Below are 23,143 nucleotides of genomic sequence, written 5' to 3'. Positions count from 1 at the left end.
TATTTTGCTGCATTCATTTTACCCTCTACCTTCACAAGCCTTCCAGGGCCTGCTGCAGTGAAGCATTCCCACAGCATGATGCAGCCATCACCATACTTCACAGTAGTCATGGTGTGCTTTTGATGATGTGTGGTGTTTGGCTTATGCCAAATACAGTGTTTAGTCTGATGGCCAAAGAGCTCAGTTTTGGTTTCATCAGACCATAGAACTTTCTTCCAGCTGACTTCAGTCTCCCACGTACCTTCTGGCAAACTCTAGCCAAGATTTCATGTGAGGCCTTTTCAACAGTGGTTTTCACTTTGCTACTCTCCCATAAAACGGCGACTGGTGAAGCACCCAGGCAACTGTTGTATGAGCAGTCTCTCCCATCTCAGCCACTGAAGCTTGTAACTCCTCCCGAGCTGTCATAGGTCTCTTGGTGGCTTCCCTCACTTGTCCCCTTGCACGGTCACTCAGTTTTTGAGGACTACCTGCTCTAGGCAGACTCACAGCTGTGCCATATTCTTTCTATTTCTTGATGATTGTCTTATTTGTACTCTTATCTGTGACTTGGAAATTTTCTTGTATCCATCTCTTGCTTTTCATAACCTTTTCGCAGAGTAGCTTGGAGTGTTTTTTTTTGTCTTCATGGTGTAGATTTTGCCAGAATAACTCACCAGCAGTTAGACCTTCCAGATACAGGTGTATTTTTTCTACAATCAATTGAAACACCTTGACTGCACACAGGTGATCTCCATTTAACTAATTATGTGATTTTTTTTTTAAGAAAAACCAATTGGCTGCACCAGAGAATCAGGTAGTTTGTGTTTTATATTCGTAATTAATTTACATCACTTTGTCAAGATCTGTTTTCACTTTGATACGAAAAGTCTTTTTCTGTTGTTCAATGTCAAAAAAAAAAGCTAAGTTAAATCCAGAGTGATTCAATGTTATAGAACAGTAAAACATGAAAACTTCCAAGAGGAGGTGAATACTTTTATGTTACTGACCAGAGAAACCTAGATATATTTAATCTCTTCAAAATAATTAATCTACACTGAGAATTCCTGTCAGTGAAGATAGTGGGAGTGGTGTATTCAAATTGGTAAAAGATATCACAACTCATTTAGTTCAGTGTTCACATAAATATAATCAGGCATTTTTAGTTTTTTTTTGCTTTGAGGTGATCAAAATTTGTTTCTATCTTGAAATTTAAACTGATGTTTGATTTCCTTTTAAATTTTTGCATCTTATTAGGTTCTCCATTGAATTGTAATGTATAGAATCCTAGAAGTTAGATGGATGCAGAAAGAGAAAGACTTAGATAGTTGTAATGATTAAATATTCAAACAAATTGACCTTTTTTCCAAAATAAAAGTTCTTGACAGAGATATGATGCATTCAATATTGTGTGATGAAATGTATGATGTAGAAGAGAATTGCTGCATAAAGCTATAAATTTTATTTTGTCAGTGAACAACAATTGGCCAACTTAATGCACTAATGCAAAGAAGACAAAATTAGAATTCTCACTGTAAAGAGGTCATACAAATATTGAATCCAACTAAGAGAAGTTGCATATCTGTTTTGATAGGCAACTGCATTTGTCAGTTTGAGGATTTTATCCCCAATTTAGTCACTTTTGTCCCTCTCAAAAAATGACAACTGTATAAAAGCAGGCACAACATCAGAGCAAATAGACACAGTTGCTCATTGTCTTAAAAACAAAAGGTAATCTTGATCAAGCATTCCCTGAAAGGAAAATCCAGATATTTCACTGAGCAAATATTTAAATGTACTGTTGAAATTAACTTTAGTGCTATTTGCAGCTATACAAATATCCTGGTTTTAAAAAACGAACTTGATCTTAGCCATGATTATTCAATTTATCCAAGTACTAGTGCTTAGTAAAGTTTATATAGGGTCTATTTTTAAATAAGATGTTACTTTAAAAAGATTTAATTACATGATTTGCCTTTGTAGGGCAGGAAGTATAAAGTCTGCCTTGTTCCTAATTCACCATAATTTCAGGTGATTATGTTGTCAGTTTGGATGATGTGGCCTTTGATTTGGAATTTTAAGTCTCAAGACGTGTAGTTGGTTAAGTTGCTGCAAAGTATGTTCACATCATTGTTATATAAGATCCTGCATGTTTTCTTCTAGTGGTTATTGGGATACTACAGTATTGGTACCTGAAGAATTCAGCACCATTCTTGATGCTCATTTGACTATTATGTTTGATGTTTGAGTTTAGTTGGCTATGACAGCATTGAAAAACTGAATATGTCAGCAAATTACTGAGTGCTCTCTCTATCAACCAAGTATTCCTGGAGTCATGGGTTTTCAGCTGAATCTTTTATTTCAGATGTCTGTAAAATCCTTCTGTCTAGGAGTGAATGAGTTACAATCCAGGAAGGTCTTGCATTTGCAGTTAATTATACCCTAATCTCCTGACCATTATCTTCAAACCAGTCCTAATTCTTTGTGGTGCAGAAGCGTATAAACTGGGCACCATGCAAGATGCTAGTTGATAAGAGATGTCATAGTTGTGTTCTTGAGCTTTGTCGTTGATTGTATTACAACAGTGGTTTTGTGATATGGATGCTTTGGGTTTGTGTGCATCAACGAGCTATATATTAAGCCAGGCATATTGTCCTCCTGCTCGCCATGACTCCCAACACAGACAGTCTGTTCTGAGCTCTGTCATGGGAAAAGATTATCAGAAATCTTTGACTGCTCAGGTGGTGAAGAAATGTTAAACATGAGAAATTCTGCAAGTGCTGGAAATCCAAAGCAATACATTAAAAATGCTGGAGAAACTCAGCAGATCAGGCAGCGTTACGGAAATGAATAAACAGTTGATGTTTCAGGCTGAGACCCTTCTTCAGGACTGGAAAGGGGGAAGGTGCCTCCATAAAAAGGTGGGGGAGGGGAAAGAGGATAACTGGAAGGTTTTTGGTGAAGCCAGGTAGGTAGGAAAGGTAAAGGACTCGAGAGGAAGGAGTTTGATAGGAGCAGAGAATGGACAAGTTCCCATGAAGGATATGTGGCTGTGGTAGCAAGAGTTGGTCAGCAGCAGAGATTTCAGAGGGAGAGCAGTAAAAGAGGGTCTTACTGAACCCTCATTGAAGTGAAGATTTAAACTTATTCAGGATAGGCATCCGTTGAAGAGACTTTGCAGTGGAGCAGCAAATCCTGAACGTGTGAAATTCTGCATATGCTGGAAATCCCAAAGCAAGATTGTGTACTCTTGAGGCATGAACTGGAGATTCTCAATAACAATGTTCTTGCATGAATGGTGAAAGGAATGCATCAGTCCATTGCGTCACATTGGCCTAATCAGCCAACTTGGAACCCTCAAAAGTTCTTAGGCACTGGTATGATTGAAGCCTGCATGAAGCAGGTGGGTAACTATATACTTGTAACTAATAACTATATACTTGAATTTTTCAATGAGAAGTCTTTGAATAATAAATTGAAGCTTGAATCTTGGCTGATTATTTTGTTCCAGATGCCATCAGTGATTATGGTTGTTCTGTCACAATCTGCTGAGCTTAGCTAGATCGGTTCATGACGGAAATTGACCCTTGGACATTTTTGTTTCTAAACTATGTTTGTCTTCACCAGTTTGTGAGAAGATCATTAAACTTCAACTCCTAAAATCAACTTCTTCTAAAATAAGGAACAAAATCGGTTCCAAAGGTTTGAGCACCCAGCTTTTCAACTAAAAATTTGAAAAGTAGCAATGCTGTGCAGAGTTAAAATTCCCTGAAAGTGTAAGCAGTCATGGTTAAAGCAGCAAAGGGAATGCCTCAACTATTTGGATTTAATGACAAGCCTGCTTAGTATTTGGGGATGGTGCATATTTATTCATACAAGTTGATTTGCTCTGCCTTTTTGTTTAAATTGTCCAAAAAATCGGAAGAAGCAGTTGCACATTCAGTTTTGTATTTAAGTGTACAATTAACCAAAATGTTTTTGTGTTCACATGTGCATATTATTTTAACTGTAGTTTCTCAGAGGGGTGTGTATTAAAACTTTATCTTCAGAACAATTCTGATGCATAGGATACTAATTGTTATAGTGGCATGCCATCAACAATCTATCAATTTGAAAGAACTATCGGGAACAGCACTTGTGTATTGCCAGAAGTGTCATTTTATCAAATGGATTGTAACGATTGCACATTTGCAGCTTCTTTTGGTCTTTCAGCCAACTGTGGAACAATGATGACTTGCTTTGCAGTTCCATCTGCTGATACAGTATATTTCAATAAGCATTATAGGGCTGTTGAGTTGACACATCCTTTGCCTTGCTTTCATAGTGTGAATTTATTTTTGAAAGATTTTGTCTTTTATAAACATTTTTTGCAATTGCAAAACCCTGCTGGACATTAATAACTTGGGAGTACTGCAGGTCTACCCCATCAGCAAGTTGCTCGTATGCAGAAAAACTGAAAGAGCAGGATTTGGTGTGGATCGTGTTGCTACCTGTGTCAGAATGGGTGTGCAAAGGAGGTGTGCAGTCTAACAGCGAGTGAATGTTTTAGTCACTTTTCTTGTGGTTGCAAGATCCTGTTGGGCATTAATGTGAAATATTGCAAGTCCAATTCAATGGTTTATTGGCAGCTGGCAGGGGAACTGCATGGCTTCGGTCATAGTGAGGACTATGCCTCAAGCGGAGTCGGTGTGTTCCATCAGGGACACAGTGTGGTTGTGGTGCAGCGTACATGCTGGAGTTGGTGCCACTCTTCAGTCTTTGCTCAGCAGAAGACAACTGCATTGTTTTCAACTGCAGACTGTTGCAACATTCATGGACTCAGGGACTTGGACTTCTTTTGTGTGACTGTATTTTACTGCTGGCTTGTATGTGCTGTGTGTAACTATTGGTACTGTGTTTTGCACCTTGGCTCCAGAGTCACACTGTTTCGTTTGGCTGTCCTGTATGGTTGAATGCCAATTAAACTTGAACTTGAATATTGCATGGAAATGTGCATTGATTTCTTTTTATAGAAATATTAGTTCATGGCATGTACCACATAAGTCATATTGAAGAATTTATAAACAAGATCATTGATGTTGATATTGTACCAGTGTTATACATTGTTATGTTTGTTGAAACTGCATTTTCATTATTGGTTTGACTACATGGAATTAGACTAACAGGAATGATCTGGTGGACTTCATTTTGTGTTTCTGTCTATTGTGTGCTTTTTACAGTAGATGAATATTTGGGATCAGAATCTCCAGTGTTCTTTGAATATAGAGTGAAATACTTGATGAAGTATAAGCATATCAAAGAAGCAATGACGCTGACCAAATACTGTGTGAATCACCCGCAAACTGGCAAAAACAAGTATTTTCTCCACTTATTTTTAACATGGTTATGCCGTTCATTCCCAGAAGAAATCATGTTGCAGGAGGTAAGGATTTGTATGAAATTTTGTAAATATCAACAAAAAATATAGTATTTACTAAATTTAACATTATGATGTATTTTTTGTCAGAAGATGTGACTATGAAAGGAGTTGGAAGATAAATATTTCAAAGGAAAGATGTACTTTATAATCGCAATTATTTTTCTTGGCTGTTAGCACAACTTTGCAAATTTTAGGGGAAGATGAGTTTTTTTTTTCATTTTTTTCCATTTGTTTTCCCTCAAAGATTTCTAGAATTGACTGCCAGGAAGCCCTTGATGTTATTTGCAGACTGGATTCAGAAGGGCAAGTGGAATTGTCGTGGATATTGTGTGTGGCTTTCCTTACTCAGCAGCTAAGAAATGGAGACATGTATTGTACAAGGTAAATATTCTTTTTTTTTGTAAACGCCATACCAGATAGTAAGCAAATTTTAAATGGATCTTAAATCCGTTTAAATTTTAAATCTGTTTACGTCTTAAATTTGTCCTTGCTTTGCATGGACATGTTGTAAATCCATTTTAAAATTAGTTATTTTTTATTTATAATAAATTTCTGATCTATGGCTATTATTTACTGGATTCCATTTTTTTAAAAACTAAAACGTATTTGTTGTGTTAAAAAAAATCAGTTCAGATTATTTTAGTTAAGGGGGAAATCTGCTTTAATAACTGTCAGAGATTCTACAGTTGCTTGAAATCCAGAGTAACTTGCACAAAATGCTGGAGGAACTCAGCAACATTATGTAGTATCTACGGAGAGGAATGAAGGGCCTTGGCCTGAAATGTTGACTCTTTATTCCTTTCCATAGATGTTGCCTGACCTGCTGAGTTCCTCCAGAGATTTGTGTGTTATAAACAAATTAATAATTTAATAATGTAAATTGTTACAAATCTGTGATACTAACTTCAATATTTTAGGTGGTTTAGTTTTGAATAAATTTGTCAGTATTCTTTTTTTAATTACTATGTTTCAAGTTGTTTTAATTCATGTATGAATTTTGTGATTGTTATTATTGACCCAGATTTTTTTCTGCATGTTCATATGGTCCCACCATTTCTTTAGATTAGTGCCAGTGCATTTCAGAACTGCTATATAACCATGAAAAAATGAAGTTTACTAACAGTTTCAAAGGGACTTGCTAAGAATTCTCAATGTTTATATTTGAATTTATACAAGAAAATGTGCTTTTGAATATTCTGCCAGTTAGTCTTCCTGCAGGATCCATTTACCCATTCTTCCAATAGTGATTGCATTTCTGACAGAAACTAATGTGAGCTCTCATTTTAAATGCTTTAGGATAAATTTCCTTTTCAAATTTTTAAAGCTTTAAAGTTATTTCATTTTTAATATTTTTGAGTGTCATGGGTATTTAGAAGCACTGAATTTTTTTGATGGCTTTGACATCATTCAAGGCCCTGTTGTTGCTATGGACTTTGTTCCTCGTCTGGCTCAGCCAGCAGGATGGAATCCAAATTCAGTCTACAGGGCTGGGGAACATAGTTGCTGCATGTGGATTGCCGGATCCATTCAATGAAAACCCAGGCTTCAGAAAAGTCTATGTAAAGAAATGGCCTTCACCAAGTCTCCATTATTTTTATTCCCTAAACTTTTGTTTACACTTTCCCACTATAGCTTGAGTGTAGATGCTCTATTCAAAATGTACTTACTAAAGATTGCTGAGCCAAATGATTTCATAATCATTCAATAAACTGAGTGTGGTATTTCCCCTGTGCATTGGTTTGTAGTATGTTATTAACTTTTGATTTTTTTTAATGAAGAACAGCAATTAGATTGATACGTTGTATTCCTTTAAATTACTTGCTTAAATCCTAATTGAGCATGCCAAACCAGATACAATCAAATGATATGCCACTTAGTTAACATAAATATGTAATTATCCCACAGTAACTTTGGAATTTAATGATATCTGCTTCATCTTACTTAGGGAGTTGATATTAGTGTGGAGTAAGCTGCAGCTGAAACTTGATGCATCCAAGCAACACTTTTTAGAGAAGTGTCATCACCTTCTATTAACATCCAGAAATGTCAACCATATCTTTCTCTTTATCAGGGTTATTCAGAATGAGGTGAGTTACCGTGTTGCATTGTAAATGAAAGGTTGTGTATTTTAAGTTTATTGCTTTGGATAGTTTTTCTTTATTAAGCTTGGATCATCCCCTGTAGTGAATGGGAGATGGTGTACCTAATAAACATGACAAAGCACATGATTGTTGATTTCTGGTGGGCAATATTTTAAGAGTTGCTGTGCTAAAATTTATAAAGCTCTATTAATCATGCTTTGAATACGTTGTTTAATTGTGAGCATCACAGGAAGAATATATGAGCTGTAGAGGGAAAGCAGCAAACATTTATTACGGTTTTGTTTGAATTAGAATGAGATGCTACACAAATCAGAATTATGTTCTCTTGTATTTGGAAAATTTGTAGTGTTTTGAATTTTGAAAATACAGGTTGAGTACCCATATCTGAAATGCTTGAGCGGGAAGTGTTTTGGATTTCAGATTTTTTTTCAGATTATGGAATATGTAATAAGATTGCTTGGAATCACCATTATTTCTGACTCTGAACTTGTGTGTTACCGATAAGCAGTCTATGTTCGTCACACTTATGTACTGATGCAGCCATTCTGTGTGTTCAATTTTCATCATTGATGATCTTGGCAAACTCATTGATGAAATTTTCTGCTGCTTTGTGATCAGCAGATGCTTTGTCACCACAAATCTTCAAACATTTAATGCTGTGCCTTTTCTTAAATTTCTGCAACCAGCCTGCTTGAATATTCATAATTACTTTTCAATTTTCAGTTCATCATGATAGATCTTTGCTTGCTTCATGTTCAGCATACCGTTAAGTGGCATATATTTACTCTGACGCTGACAAATCGATTCTTTCAATACACGATTGAGCTTTTCATTTTTCACTGCAGTATTTTTCTATTTTTCATCCATTTTTGTTTATTACATTTGTGATCAATTCTCAGAAACTTCTCTGGTGTACGCATTGCATGGAAACCTGTTGCCTTGTGGAATTTTCCATTTGTGGCATTATGTCAGCGCTCAAAAAAGTTCTGTATTTTGGAATTTCAAATAAGGGGTATTCAACCTGTATTAGAGGAAAGCATTGGGGTAGATTGAACTGTAACTTTAGAACTATCTTTTGCAGATTGAAATTGATATGGGGTCAGTTGTTACTTTTAAATCTGGAATTATTTTTTCCTCGTTTCAGATATAAAGGGCAAAGTTGCTCTGTGGAATTGAATCACACATCTTTATCCAATTGATCCTAATGTGTGATATCTTCAGCTGAATTGTAATGAACATATGCCTACTAATGTGTGCTTGTTCATTTTGGAGATCTGGAGATTTTTCTTTTGTGATCAACATTCCAGGGAAGCATGATAATTGCATACTCTGTGGGTGATAACTTTATGACCTACTTATTTCACACCTGTATGCCCTTTTAATTTATTGTGTGTATGTTAGATTCTTAAAAATTCCTAAACTTTTATTTCTTGAAGCTTTTGATTGTTGTTTGAGCTTTTATTTTGAGTGCCAAGTGGCTGAATTGTTCAGAACAAAATTTTGTCCTTCACTGGTTTGTAGAGTGTTAAGCTATTTCATTAGTGGAATATATTGGGGGTATAACAGTAGTACCACTCTTCTGTCATGGCCTCTTCAAAAATGTTTCTTGTCGATAAACTGTCTATTATTATTCCTTATCCAAATAGTTTTATATGATGATATAAATAAGTGTCTCATTGGAAGTCTATGAAGAAATATACTTTTGCTACTAGACAATTTTACATGTCTTGTTTGTAATGTGAATATCTCTAACCTTGTGAATATGTAATGTAGGTTGGAGCTGAAGGTCTGCAATTCTGCGTTGAGCTCTGTGCACGTGCTCTACGGATGGATTATCAAGATGAACCAAATACAAAAACTTTAGTGTGTAAAACGCTGTCATATCTGCTGCCAAATGATTTGGATTTCTGTAGAGCATGCACTATTACAGTTTTTTTCTCTGAGTGTACATTAGAAACTTTTCAAGCTGTTGAAAATCTATACAGTCAGCCAGATCAGCCATACACTGAAGATACCAGCTCAGTTCCAAGCTTCCTTCGTTGCGAGCTACTGCTTGTTTTAAAGAACACCTGGCCTTTTGATCCAGAATTTTGGGACTGGCGGATTTTGAAGAAAAACTGTCTTGCTCTAATGCGTGGCAAAGTGGCCTTAATTAAAGCTCGTGGAAGAGATTTGCTTGTAAAGTTTGGAAAAAACGTGTCAGTTAATAGTACCACAGATACCAAGACCATGGAAAAACCCGACAGGCTGCTGCTCAGCCGAGGCACGACCCGGGCAGACGGCCACAGTGCTGTGATGCATCGTTGTGTGTTGTGTAAAAAAGAGTTCCTTGGTGGACACATTATGCGACATGCACAGGTTCATCAGCAAAAAGGTGCCTTTCCTTGTCTCATTTGTGCAAGGAAGTTCAGATTGAGGGGGCAAATGCTGAAGCATTTAAAGACTCATCTGAGGAAGATTCAAAAACAAGAACTTGCTGCATACAAAAATACTCAATCTTCTAGTGCTGCCAATGACACGCAGGAAACCGGTCCTCTCACAAATGGGATTCTTGATGCAAAAGTATCAACTACTTCAGAGTCTGCAAATGCAGAAGAACAGACTTACTCTAAAACGTTTACAGAAAAAGAGGATTTAAAAATTGTTGATCTTCCAATTGAGCCACACAGTTCAGCTGGTCTGGATGGAGCACTGAATGAAAATTTCAAAACTCAGGAAGATCCTAACAAAGATGTTGCTCCTGATACAGCTGCTGATAATGCTACAGGTGCTCAGGTGGCAAAAAAAGAGTCTGCTTCAGATGTGTCTGCTATTCCAACCAAAAAGAAAACAAAGAGCAGTTTTCTTTCCAAGCAAAATTCAATAGGTCACAGACATAATGGAGCTCTATGCAAACAAGAACAGATAGAAGATAAAGCTATGTCAAAAGAAAAAACAGAAAATAATACAGGAACTGATGGTTTCCTTAATTGTCCAAGCCATGGCTGTTCAAAGGTATTTACTAAGATCCATTTTTTGATTAAGCATGCACGGAAATTTCACTCCTCCGATGAAAGTGTACGGGATTACCTGATGGAGTGGTATAAAGGGAAGTGCCGTTATTGCCAAAGAAAATTTATTCATTCTCAACATTTAATTGATCATCTAAAAAGGCATGTGTATCCCAAATTATTCTTCTGTTTACAGTGTGGTTGTAGTCAGAGGTTTAAATCAGCTTCAGAGCTTTTAACCCATTCTAAAAGTCATGAAGTTTTTCAAGCACAGTGCAGCTTTGGTGACTGTGACAAGTTGTTTGACAGAGTTGATGTGCTTTATGAACATGAGGCACAGCATTACTTAAGTAGCAAACCTATTCACATCACAGATTGTGACGGTAGTAAAAATGAAGCAAACACAATACTAAGCCATCAAGCAAGGGCAAATGAAGATGCGAGCTTGGAAAATGAACAGAGCGTTGTGGAATTCCCAGTTCCGTCGTGGAAGTCACGGAAAGAGTTATTAGAACCAAAGACTTATCTTCACAGTTTGTCTGGCAAGCAAAGTGGAAATCAAAATGAAACAGGCACACTTAATGATACTCCACATGCTTCCATTGAATTGGAACAAAAATTGTTGACTATTGAATCAGGCAATTTAAATTGTATTAATAGTGAACAAATTATAAATGGACATGATAAACTAAAAGGGAATTTCAATAATTCAAATGCAGATACACTTTCCTCAGGTAATATGCCAAATGATGGCATCGCTGATTTGGATAAGGCCAGTCTTTCAATGGATGATTCAAGATCAGAGTCTACATCAGCAGTGTTGAATAATAGCATTTCAAAAGAAGCTTTAAGGGAACAGGCTACAGGAGTGTCACAAAACAGTGACTGCCCATCACAGCAAAACAAGACTCCTTCAGGTTTGCAGTCGTCCTCCAATCAAGAACAGAACAGCAGTAGTAGTAAGAATGTTAGCAACAGTAAGGGAGAATCTGAAAGCGGTGGCAGGCAGCACAAGTACTATAGGCCTCAGCCACCAAGCTACCTGGATGAAAGGTATATCAGTATGCCAAAACGAAGGAAGTTGGCTACTAACATAAACCAGTCTCCCACGTCACATGAGAATGCAGTTAATGTAATAAACGATCGGCACATATGTCGGAAATGTTTCAGGATCTTCAACAGCATTGAAGCATTGGAAGGACACAGCTCCCAGAAAAATTGTAGACCACTCTTTGTTATGGAATCAGATAGTGATGAGGGTAAGTACACAGTTAAACTTAATTTATCAAGTATAAGCAAGTAATTCAGTTAATAAAATTCATTGCATTTTGAAATGATAAGCAGTGCCTCAGTTACAATTTTCCAGTTAAACTGTGAATGATGAAAGAGTTGAGTAAAATTTACAAGTGGTTGTATACATTGCTTAATAAAGATTCACAAGTGAATCAAATCAAAAGAATTCCAATGCCTGTAACATAGAAAATAAATCCAAAGCTCATTTGAAAACCATAAAGTATATGTAGTAATTGTGTAGCTTCTATTAATCTTGAACAGAAGTCTTTGCTGATATTTCTTGCAGAGTTCATTTGTCTAGATTGAATGAAGCAGAAGTGCTGCAGACCAATTCCTGTTAGTATCAGAATCAGGTTCATTATCACTGATATAAGGTTCTGAAATTTATTGTTTTGCAGCAGCAGTACAGTGCAATACATAAAAAAAGATGTTACAATAAGAAATACATAAAAAGCTGCAAAAAGAGTGCAAACAGTAAGGTAGTGTTCATGGAACATTCAAAAATATAATGTCAGAAGGAAGAAGCTGTTCCTAAAATGTTGGGTGTGTGGGTGTCTTCAGGGTCCTCTACCATCTTGCTGATGGTAGTTATGAGAAGAGAGCACGTCCAGGGTAATGGTGTTCCTAAATGATTGATACCGGCTTTTTGATGCATTACCTTTTAAAGATGTATTCGATGATGGAGTGGCTAGTGCCCATGATGGAACTGGCTTGAGTTATTAGCCCTTTATAGCTCTTTCCAGATGGTGATGCATCCAGTTAGAATACTGTCCACAGTATATCTGTAGAAATTTGCTATAGTCTTTGCTGACATACCAAATCTCCTCAAACTGCTAATGAGATAATGAAAATTTTGATGTGCTCTGGTCTGCCTTACCTGTATGGCAACCCACTCTTCCATTTTCAGGTACATCATCATTAAGTGTAGTGTGGTTAAGCATTATAGAAGTGTCAGCTGTTTTTTTTCCAACCAATTATATTCGCCTTCAATGAACTGGGTTAAATTGCTTTGAGTTGATAAATTGTAACAAATGTTTAAAGGTACACTTTATATTTCTCAACTGATTCCATTAATATAAACTCAGAGGCATAACAAAAAATAGTTGAATAGATCAGTAATACAAACCAAATGATTTAAAGAAAGGCTTGAAGATTAAAATATGGTTAAAAATACTCCCAGTAAAGTTGGTAAGCAAGGGGATTGTTAAATTTGAGAGTCAGTAATGGATGACCATAAAAATCTGAAGAAGTAGAAATACAATGAGAATAAGTTTTACAGAAATGTAATAAATAAAGATTAAGATCTGCTACAGAGTAACAAGAGAATAGTAAAAAAAATGTTTTAAACCTCTGAAGATAAAGTTAAGAGCAAATATGGAATGATTTAAGTATTAACCAAGGATTTTGTATCTGTCTTTACTGTAGAAGACTCAAATATAAATAATGAAGTAGTAAAGATCTAATGATAATGAAGTTTTAAAAAAAAAAGAAATACTCAAAATTAAAGTAGTCAAAATGTGTTAATTCCTTTGGCTCTAATAGCTTGCATCCCATTTCAAAAAGATACAGTGATGATGATCGTACAAAATTCCTTATTTCCAGCTGACTGGAAGGTAGCAAGCATAACAATGGTGTTCAAGAGACTTTGAAAGCATAGAATAACAACTCCAGCAATCCATTCACAAACAAGAGAAAGTTTGCAGATACTGGAAGTCCGAGCAACACACACGAGATGCTGGTGGAACACAGCAGGCCAGGCAGCATCTATGGAAAAAAGTACAGTTGACGTTTCGGGCTGAAACCTGAAAAAAAGCTGAGGAGTAGATTTAAATGGGGGGGGGGGGGGGTAGAGAGAAAATGAAGGTGATAGGTGAAACCTGGACGGGGAGGGGATGAAGTAAAGAGCTGGGAAGTAGATTGGTAAAAGAGACGAAAGGTCATGGAAGAAGGGAAAGTGGTAGTGGGGGGAGAAGTGGGCACCAGAGGGACATAATGGGCAGGCAAAGAGATAAGGTGGGAGAGGGTAAAGGGGACGGGGAATGCTGAAGGAGGCGGGGGGGGGGGGGGGGATTACCTGAAGTTCGAGAAATCGATGTTCATGCCATTAGGCTACCCAAACGGAATGTAAGATGTTGTTCCTCCAAACTTATGTGTGGCCTCATCGCAGCACTGGAGAAGGCCATGGATAGACATATCAGAATGGGAAGTGGAATTAAAGTGGGTGGCCACAGGGAGATCCCACTTTTTCAAGTGGACGGAGCATAGGTGCTAGGTGAAGTGGTCCCCCAATCTATGTCAGGTTTCGCCAATATACAGGAGGCCATACCGTGAGCACTAGACACAGCATATGACCCCAACAGACTCACAGGTGAAGTGTCACCTCACCTGGAAGGACTGTTTGGGGCCCTGAATGGTAGTGAGGGAGGAGGTGTAGGAGCAGGTGTAGCACTTATTCTGCTTGCAAGGATAAGTGCCACGAGGAAGATCAGTGGGCTGGGACACATGGAAGTCGCATAGGGAGTGATCCCTGCCGAAAGCAGAAAAAAGGAGGCAGGGAAAGGTGTGCTTGGTGGTGGGATCCCCTTAGAGGTGGCGGAAGTTTCGGAGAATTGCGTGCTGGACGCGGAGGCTGGTGGGGTGGTAGGTGAGGACAAGAGGAACCCTATCCCTGGTAGAGTGGCAGAAGGATGGGTTAAGAGGAGAAGTACGTGAAATGGAAGAGATGTGGTTGAGGGCTGTGTTGATGGTGGAGGAGGGGAAGCCCCTTTCTTTGAGAAAAAGGACATCTTCATTCTAGAATGAAAAGCCCCATCCTGAGAGCAGATGCTGTGGAGATCGGGGATTGAGAGAAGGGGATGGCATTTTTACAAGTAACAGGTTGGGAAGGGGTATGGTCCAGGCAGCTGTTGAGTCCATGGGTTTATAATAGACATCTGTGGATATGCTGTCTCCGGAGATAGAGACAGAGATTTTTGTTTGTATCAAAAGGCCTGGGCCATGCTGCAGCTATTTCTGGTTTTAGTGCAGAAATTGTGGAAAGTAGTGGAGCAAGTTTTGCGGTTGTATATTTCTGTTCTGTTTGTTTTAGGTACATGTATAAATTAACCTTTGCTGTTATAATAAATTGAGACAGTGCATATTTGACTTAATTGTAGAAAGCAAAATAAATGTATTTTTATATGCTGGTAGTATGTAAGAGCAGTTTGTAGGAAAGCGCATATGTAATATATCTGTGTAAACAGCAGCAGTCTTTGAGTAACTTAGCATACCAATTAACCTTTAAACTACACAGGAAGTCCATGGTGTTTATTTAACCTCAATAGAAAGTGAGGACATATTCAGATATTAAACTGTTTTAACAGAAGAACCACTTGCAATTCTAATTCAAGTAGATTTTACCATCTGGTATGATGAGAACTACTTACCAAAAATAATGTACCCTCAGTGACCACTTTATTAGATACTTCCTATACCTAATAAAGTAGTTGCTGAGCTTATGTTCATGGTCTTCAGGTGCTGCAGACTGTCCTATCAGAGTTCATCACGTGTGCTCAGAGGTGCTGTTCTGTACACCACTGCAGTGCTTGGTTATTTGAGTTATTGTTGCTTTCCAGACAGCTTGAACCTGTGTAGCCATTTTCCTCTGACCTCTCATTAATGAGACAGTGTCGCCCATAGAACTGCTGCTCATGGGATTTTTTTTTTCACCATTCTCTATAAACTCTAGTGACTGTTGTGTGTGGAAAAAGTCAGGACATCTACAGTTTCCGAGATACTCAAACCACCCCATCTGGCACCATGACATTGCATGGTCAAAGTCACTTAGATCATATTTCTTTCCATTCTGATGTTTGGACTGAATAACAGTTCAACCTCTATATGTTTTTCTGCATTGAGTTGTTGCTACATGATTGGCTGATAAGATATTTGCATTAATGAGGAGGTTTACAGGTGTATCCTGATAAAGTGGCCACCGAGTGCATGTGAATAATTGTGAATAATTTCTGCCTTTCAGGTGACTAGGAATTCCTTGCAAGTGAATGGCCACTCCGATGTAGCAGTTGATAGTCAAACAACGGAATCAACTTGCAGAGTTCACCTTCACTTAATCCAAGTGCCATGTAAGGACAGAAAGGATCAAAGGCAACAAAATAGCAAGCTTCTGTCTTTAAGGACATCTTTTTAAAAGTGGTAGCACTTATTCAGGAAGGGCTCTTACACTGAGGAGTCTGGAGAAGTATGGAGAAAAGTGTGATGCCTTGTAGAAATGGATTTGAAGTGCAGAACCTTTGTTTTACCTCCTCAGATTGGAAACTCATGTTTATTTTTAATTTGTTTTGGGCCAACAATCTAACAGCACAATAGAGAAGCACCTGACAACTTGCATGGCCAAATTTTGCTGGGGCTGAGCATTTTGTGGTGTTAATTGAACTTCCTGCATACTTTAGCTCTAATGTAAATGCTTGGATGTAATTTGAACTGATGTCAAGGTATTTGGGACCTTGGTAATGACTGGGTCAACTATCTCATCATTGATAGTTAAAGATTGAGAAAGAAAGAAAATGGGTGAACTAGAGCCACATCAAGTACCGATATGATGGAATAGCAATGTTTTTACCAAGAAAACAAAAATGGAGAAAGGGGATAAAAATATAAATTTTTAACTTTTTAAAGAAGTATATTACTACATAGGAATGAGATTTGATGGTTTTTTAAAAATCCCTTTCTGAAATAGCGTGATTATATTGGCATTTCATTAACTTTCATCCTGGGATTAAAAGACCATGTGCTTCTAATTATAAATTTAATCATGTTGCAATAAGCCTTTGGGCTTTTAATAATACAAAGCTGAGAAATTCTTAAAATTGGAAAGGTGAGGATGAGGGGCATTTTTAGGAGCCAATCCATGGAGCAAGTTCTGGAGATTCAGTGCAATGGTGTATCCCTTGCTCTGAATCTGCTGGTCAGTTTGTGGAATAAGCAACACTCTGCATCATGAACAATATTTATTCAGGTAGATTTGGCCCAACATAGGTGCCTTTGAGCACAAGTATAACACATCCAAGTTGGTTTAAATTCAGCCAAAAACCTTAAAGCTGCTTATTATAATAGCTGAAGAGGATTGCTCACAAGTGTAATTACATATGTGGCTAGTTGTCTTCCAAAACAACAATGTTGAAGAGTTACTGCTCTCTGCATTTGCTGAAGAAATAAGAGATGAACACAAAGTTCAAATTTGACTAGCTTAATAAATATTTTTTTCTTGATGCAATATCTTCTGCTGTAATGCAGTGATGATACTATATTAATGTATGTATTAGTATTGTTAAGGCTAATCCTATCATTTATAAAACAGTGGACTTTGACTCCCTGCTTTTCTACATTAGATTTTAAAGTTACTTTGATAAAGTGGCAAGTGTAGCATGCAGATCAGTATGTCATTAGTATGGCTCCCAAAGAAAACTATTAATAGATTTTGTTTCTGTTTACCACAACAAATGTGTTAAATGTTCTCCTAATCCACTACAATATCTCTTGAAGCTTGTCAGTTTTGAACATTTTGTTCATCTTCACAATAAACTTCCAAAGTTGAATTAGTTATTTGCAAATCAGATTGATTTGGGGATTAAATTACATCCCCATAATAATTATTTTATAAATTTTAAAATGGGGGGGGGGGAAGAGAAGCAATGCTTAGTGAAATTTAAAATCTACCTTGAAGATCAGAATGACCAGAGGTTGCCTTTATGTAAAATCTCTGAAAAGCTAAATGTATTCTAACGATTACAAGGATTTTTTAAAAGCAATAAAGCCACATTTGTGATATATGAAAAATGAGTTTGTATAGAAAACTCACTTTTTGGGCAAACAAGACTTCAATTCAGATGCCTTATGTTGTGCGCAGGGATCCTTGGCTGTTGACGAGTACAAGGCTTTATTTTAAATTAATTTGTAGAAAATAACCTGAGTTTTTGTTATATTCCGTGATAGCCAGCAGTCTGAAAGTCCACCATAATATTAAAAGACCTCATCGCCAACTGAAAAAAATTGTGTTAATGCTCTGTGCTAGTTGATTAATGCATTTAGGAAACAAAGTAGGTGAAAAGGTAAATGTACTGAACACTCTAATGCTGAAGAAGTCAGCCGTTTCAGAGTATTGCCTATGGTAATTTGCTCCCTCTAACTTTTACCAATGAAGTTGTAAACAAAAACCAGTGTAAATGCAGAGTGAAAAGTGCGTACTCCACTCCCCTTCTTTGACTCATCGAAGGTCAACAGAGGGACTAAGCTCATTCTCCATTGATAATAACCTGTTGGAAAAGCTGGTTGCTGTGCACCAAAATAAATACTCTGAATGGAGATAGGGGAAATGGTCACTTTTTCACATTTGGACCTGGAAAATAACATACTTCTCACTGTATATTTGAAAGCATGCGATGTAGCAGATGACTACCACAATGATGACCTGAGGGTGCACTTTTTTTTAAAGAAAGTGTTCTTAGATGCAAAAGTAGATTACACAGTGCAATTTTGTTGTCCAGTAACATGATGAAAAGGGTCAATCAATATTTATAGTTTGTTTTTCATTCACCTTGAACAGTCTTTATGGTCAACAAACTGCATGTAATCCAACTAAGTTTTGAAGACTAATTTGCTTTTTATGTTAAAATATATATTGTGTCACATATTACTGTGTGATTGTTTTCACATAATTCAATATTCTCTTCAATTTACTTTTTTGGATCAACACTAGAATAATTTAAATCAAAGTCAAGGCTGGATAAAGGCTTGAACAGAAGATCTTTACCCATATAAGGCATAATGAAAATTGTCAGTGTTAAACTTGGAGAATGAATTTCTGTTAACTGCTAGACAGGAGCTGTAATTCATCTAATTTGATAATTGAAAAAAAAATATGGTGAGAAATGTCACATATAGTAGGTATAAATGAAACTGGAAGAAGAGTTGAGCCCATTTGCAGATACACCATCTTGTGACAAGGCCATTTGCTATTAAATCCAGATTGTAAATCATGCAGTCGTTTAAAAAAAATTGCTGTTAATTGTTCAGAGATTAAACTTTATATTTGGGCCTTTTCCTACTTTTAGAATTGAGTATGCTTAATTGTCTATTTTTAACATGTGCACTAAACTATGCTGGAAAATGTTTTCTATTGATAATTTCCAGTAAATAATGGAAGTAATTGTATCTTAGAGGTAGTTACTGTAAAATTTGCAGAGAAGCATAATGTAAATTCCCAATGAGCATTACACTGTTTCCGAGTATGATTTATCCATTCACAGTTACTGTGGTGCCTGTAAAATAATAATATAAACTACTGTTTTAAGTAGGAAAGTGTACATTTGAAGACATTTTTACCATTTATACAATTTGGTTTCATATTTTCAATTCAAACATTCTTGTAATTATTAGAGATTAAATTGTGAATGGGTGGTCTTTTAAAATATAGATGGATTACATGGAAATAGAGCTTGCTTGCTTAGAAGAAACCAATTGCAGATCATAATAAATTGCCCTTCTGTCCATGGTAGAAGTTTGTCCTTCATTGGCACTTTGGGGTACAGTTGTCATGCTCAAGTCATCACAGCATTATTTTCCTTATGATTTAAGAGTAAGCCTTTAAAGAACTATTTATTTCTTTATCAAAAAAGGCACTGACAACTAAGAGAGGAAAGCCTTATATGGTATCAATGTTTTCTTATATTTGTAAATTGATATTGGTAAAGGTTTCCACACAAGATTAAATACACTTTTGAAATGATAACTTTTGCACTTTTCTCTATTGATTATTTGTATTGGGGCTATTTAAAATTAGATTATATCTGGTTTAGCAAGTTCTACATTTTGTGCTTCCTTGTTGAACATTTGTACATTATTCTACTTTTGTGTTTGTTAATACAAAGCTCAAGCTGAGCCATAATTGAACTGCAGTCATTCTAGTGGATGTGGCCTAGAACATTTAATTTTGATGCAGTTCTCTGAAACAGATTTGAAAAATTAGCATTTCTTTTGTATTTTGCCTGAATTTATTGATTAAAAAATCACTGTCTCTATTTGTGGTTATTATTTTTCTGAAGTAACTGTAAAATCAATGGAAGTAAACTTCTGGTGAGTAACTTGTATCGTGTTTTCTAATGAATTAAGAGATTCATGGGTGGTTTGATTATAAATGTTGTTCTCTTATCCTAATCTTCACAAAAGTGAATGTTTCTAGCCTAAGGAGAACAATGTGTTGGTGACCTTTTTAAGCTTCTCCTTTCTCTTTGTAACTGACACAAAAGTGAGAACATTTAAAAGATATTGTCTTCGCAATTGATTGTAAAAAGTTAACATTGGCAATTCATTACTTGTAAACAGTGCAAATTGACAGTACAGTTTGGAGACAAAAGTGACTGCAGATGCGAAAATCTGGAGAAACACACAAAACATTGGAGGAACAGTATGTTAGGCAGCATCCATGGAAGGAAAGAACAGTTGACTATTTGGGCCTCTTTGCCCATCCCCTTCCTTGCAACAATGCTAAATATTATATCTGCTCCTACACCACCTTCCTCACCACTACTCAGGGCCCTAAACAGTCCTTCCAACTGCAGCAGCTCTTTACCTGTGAATCTATCCATGCCAATTATTGCATCTGGTGTTCCCGATATGGGAATGTTGAAGCCAGATGCAAATTGGAGAAGCAGCACATATTTTGTCTTGGTTATCTCCAATCTGATGGCATCAACATCAATTTCTCTAACTTTCTGTAACTACTATGCCCCTCCCCTCCCCCCTGATTTTTCTCCTGCTTATGGCTCATGTACTCCTCTTTCCCCTCCCCTACCCTCATAACTCAGTCACCTTCCTCCTTCCATGGCCTACAGTTCTTAGATTCTTCAGCCCTTTGCCTCTTCCATCTATCCTGCCAGCTCATGCTCCTCTGCCACTACCCTTTTATTCTGCCTTTAGCTCCCTTCTTTTTCTGTCCCAATGCAACATCTCCGCTCAAAACATTGGCTGCTCATTTCTCTCCATCGATGCCTGACTGACTGGCTTAGTCGTTCCAGCATTGTGTGTGTTGTACTCGGCAATTTGTTTGGATGCAGATACTATTATGATCCTGTAAAATAAGCTGATTCTAAACAGCATTATCCTACCATGAGGAGACAGAAGTAATCCCACCTATCTGTCCATCAAGAATTTCTTATGCTAGTCGAAATATCCCATACATTGTACAGAGCTGTCAGACCAACTTTTTAAGATTTGTATGCCAGCCTTTTAGAGAATGTATTTTTATTTAGAGATCTGAATGGTCCTTGGCTTGCTCATTGCAGAAGGACCATACTCACTGGCCCTTTATAGCATATTTTCCAACGAACTGCTGTTCTTCTCTTTTGAACATTTTACTTACATGCAAAGATTTGGCCATGTCTCTCTGTCATAGTGACAATTTTCTGCTTTAAAAGATTTTCACTATCAGCGCAATGTTTGAAAATTGTTCTTAAAATTGCAATAATATATAGAATTGGCTGAGGAGTGTAACAATCAAGGAGTTTCAGTACTTTTTTTAAAAAAAGTGAGAAGGTAATGTCAGTAAAAGGCAGGGCTAAGTTAAAGAAGTTTTGAAGATGTTCTTAAACAGTCATAATTTTAGAAGTATGTCAAGATTCATGATTTTTATTTTTGCACAAAGTTCACTAGACAGTATACATCCATAAGACCATTAGAAATAGGAGCAGAATTAGGCCATTCAGCCCATTGAGTCTGCTCTGCCATTCCATCATGGCTGATCCCAGATTCCACTCAACCCCATGCCATATCCTTTGATGCCTTGACCGATCAGGAAACTATCAAATTCCACTTTAAATATACACATGGACTTGGCCTCCATTGCAGTCTGGCAGAGCATACTACAGATTCACTATTCTCTAGCTAAAAAAAATCTTCCTTACCTCTGTTCTAACAGGTTGCCCTCCTCAATTTTGAGGTTGTGCCCTCTAGCTGTGGCTACCTCCACCATAGGAAACACATCCACCCTTTCTAGACCTTTCAACATTCGGTAGATTTCAATTAGATCAGACCACATTCTTCTAAATTCCAGTGAGTACAGACCCAAAGTTGCCAAACATTCCTCATGTTGACCCCTTCATTCCTAGAATCATCCTCATAAACCTCCTTTGGACTTTCTCCAATCACTTGCATGAGGACTCTTAAGTCCCTCTGCACTTCTGATGTTTGAACCTTCTCCCCATTTAGATACTGGGGAGAAGGTTCCTTTTACCAAAATGCATTGTCATACATTTCCCAACATTATTCCATCTGCCACTTTTTTTGCCCATTCTTCCAATTTGTCTAAGTCCTGCTGCAGTCACATGTTTTCCTCAGCACTACCTACCCCTCCACCTACCTTCATTGCCACAAACCCAACAATTCCATTATCCAGATAATTAACAATGTGAAAAGTAGAAGTCCCAATACTGACCTCTGAGGAACACCACTAGACGCTGGCAGCCAACCACAAAAGGCCCTCTTCGTTCCCACTCACTGCCCCCTGGCTGTGAGCCATTGCTGTATCTATGCCATTATCACCATAGGATTTCATCTTGTTAAGCAGCCTCGTGTGGCACCTTATCAAATGCCTTCTGAAAATCCAAGTAAATGACATCCACTGCCTCTCCTTTGTCCACCCTGCTTGATACTTCCTCAAAGTACTAACAGATTTGTCAGGCAAGATTTTCCTTTACAGAAACCATGCAGACTTAGACTTATTTTATCATTAGTCTCCAAGTACCCCGAAACCTCATTCTTAATAGACTCCAACATTTTCACAACCACTGAGGTTAGGCTAACTGGCCTATAATTTCCTTTCTTTTGCCTTCCTCCCTTCTTAAAGAGTGGAGTGATATTTGCAATCTTCCAGTCCTCTGAGATCATGCCAGAATCAAGTGATTCTTGAAAGATTATGACCAATGCATCCGTTATCTCTTCAGCAACCTCTCACAGGGTTCGGTGATATAGACCATTTGGCCCAGGTGACTTAACCACTTTAAGACCTTTTGAGTTTGCCTAATGGTTTTTCCTTTTGAAGGTATTGGCACTCACTCCTGCTCCCTGACACTCACAGACCTCTGGCACACTGCTAGTGTCTGCCACAGTGAAAACTGATTCAAAGTACTTAAGTTCATCTGCCATTTCTTTGTTCTCCATTACTACCTCACCAGCATCATTTTCCAGTCGTCCAATATCAACTCTCACCTCCCTTTTACTCTATATAACTGAAAAACTTTTAGTATCCTGCTTTATATTACGAGGAGTGATTGATAAGTTCGTGGAGGAGTCAATTTTAGAAAACCTAG

At 37.2% G+C, this 23,143-nt stretch overlaps 1 protein-coding gene across 1 annotated transcript in view; it reads left to right on the top strand.

Annotated features, from left to right (window-relative positions):
* Window positions 1-19,858, top strand: part of LOC140727585 (zinc finger protein 654-like) — a 43,154-nt gene extending 23,296 nt beyond the window's left edge. The window contains exons 5-9 of the mRNA XM_073045108.1: window positions 5,199-5,401; window positions 5,643-5,779; window positions 7,344-7,485; window positions 9,274-11,749; window positions 15,799-19,858. Coding sequence (XP_072901209.1) covers window positions 5,199-5,401; window positions 5,643-5,779; window positions 7,344-7,485; window positions 9,274-11,749; window positions 15,799-15,806 — 2,966 coding nt within the window. The 3' untranslated portion in view covers window positions 15,807-19,858. The remainder of the gene's footprint in view (window positions 1-5,198; window positions 5,402-5,642; window positions 5,780-7,343; window positions 7,486-9,273; window positions 11,750-15,798) is intronic.
* The last annotated feature ends 3,285 nt before the right edge of the window (window positions 19,859-23,143 follow it).

This window comes from Hemitrygon akajei, chromosome 5 (assembly GCF_048418815.1).
Source record: "Hemitrygon akajei chromosome 5, sHemAka1.3, whole genome shotgun sequence".
NCBI lineage: Eukaryota > Metazoa > Chordata > Chondrichthyes > Myliobatiformes > Dasyatidae > Hemitrygon > Hemitrygon akajei.
Note: the sequence above shows the minus strand (reverse complement) of the source record. Positions and strands in the feature narration are given on the sequence as shown.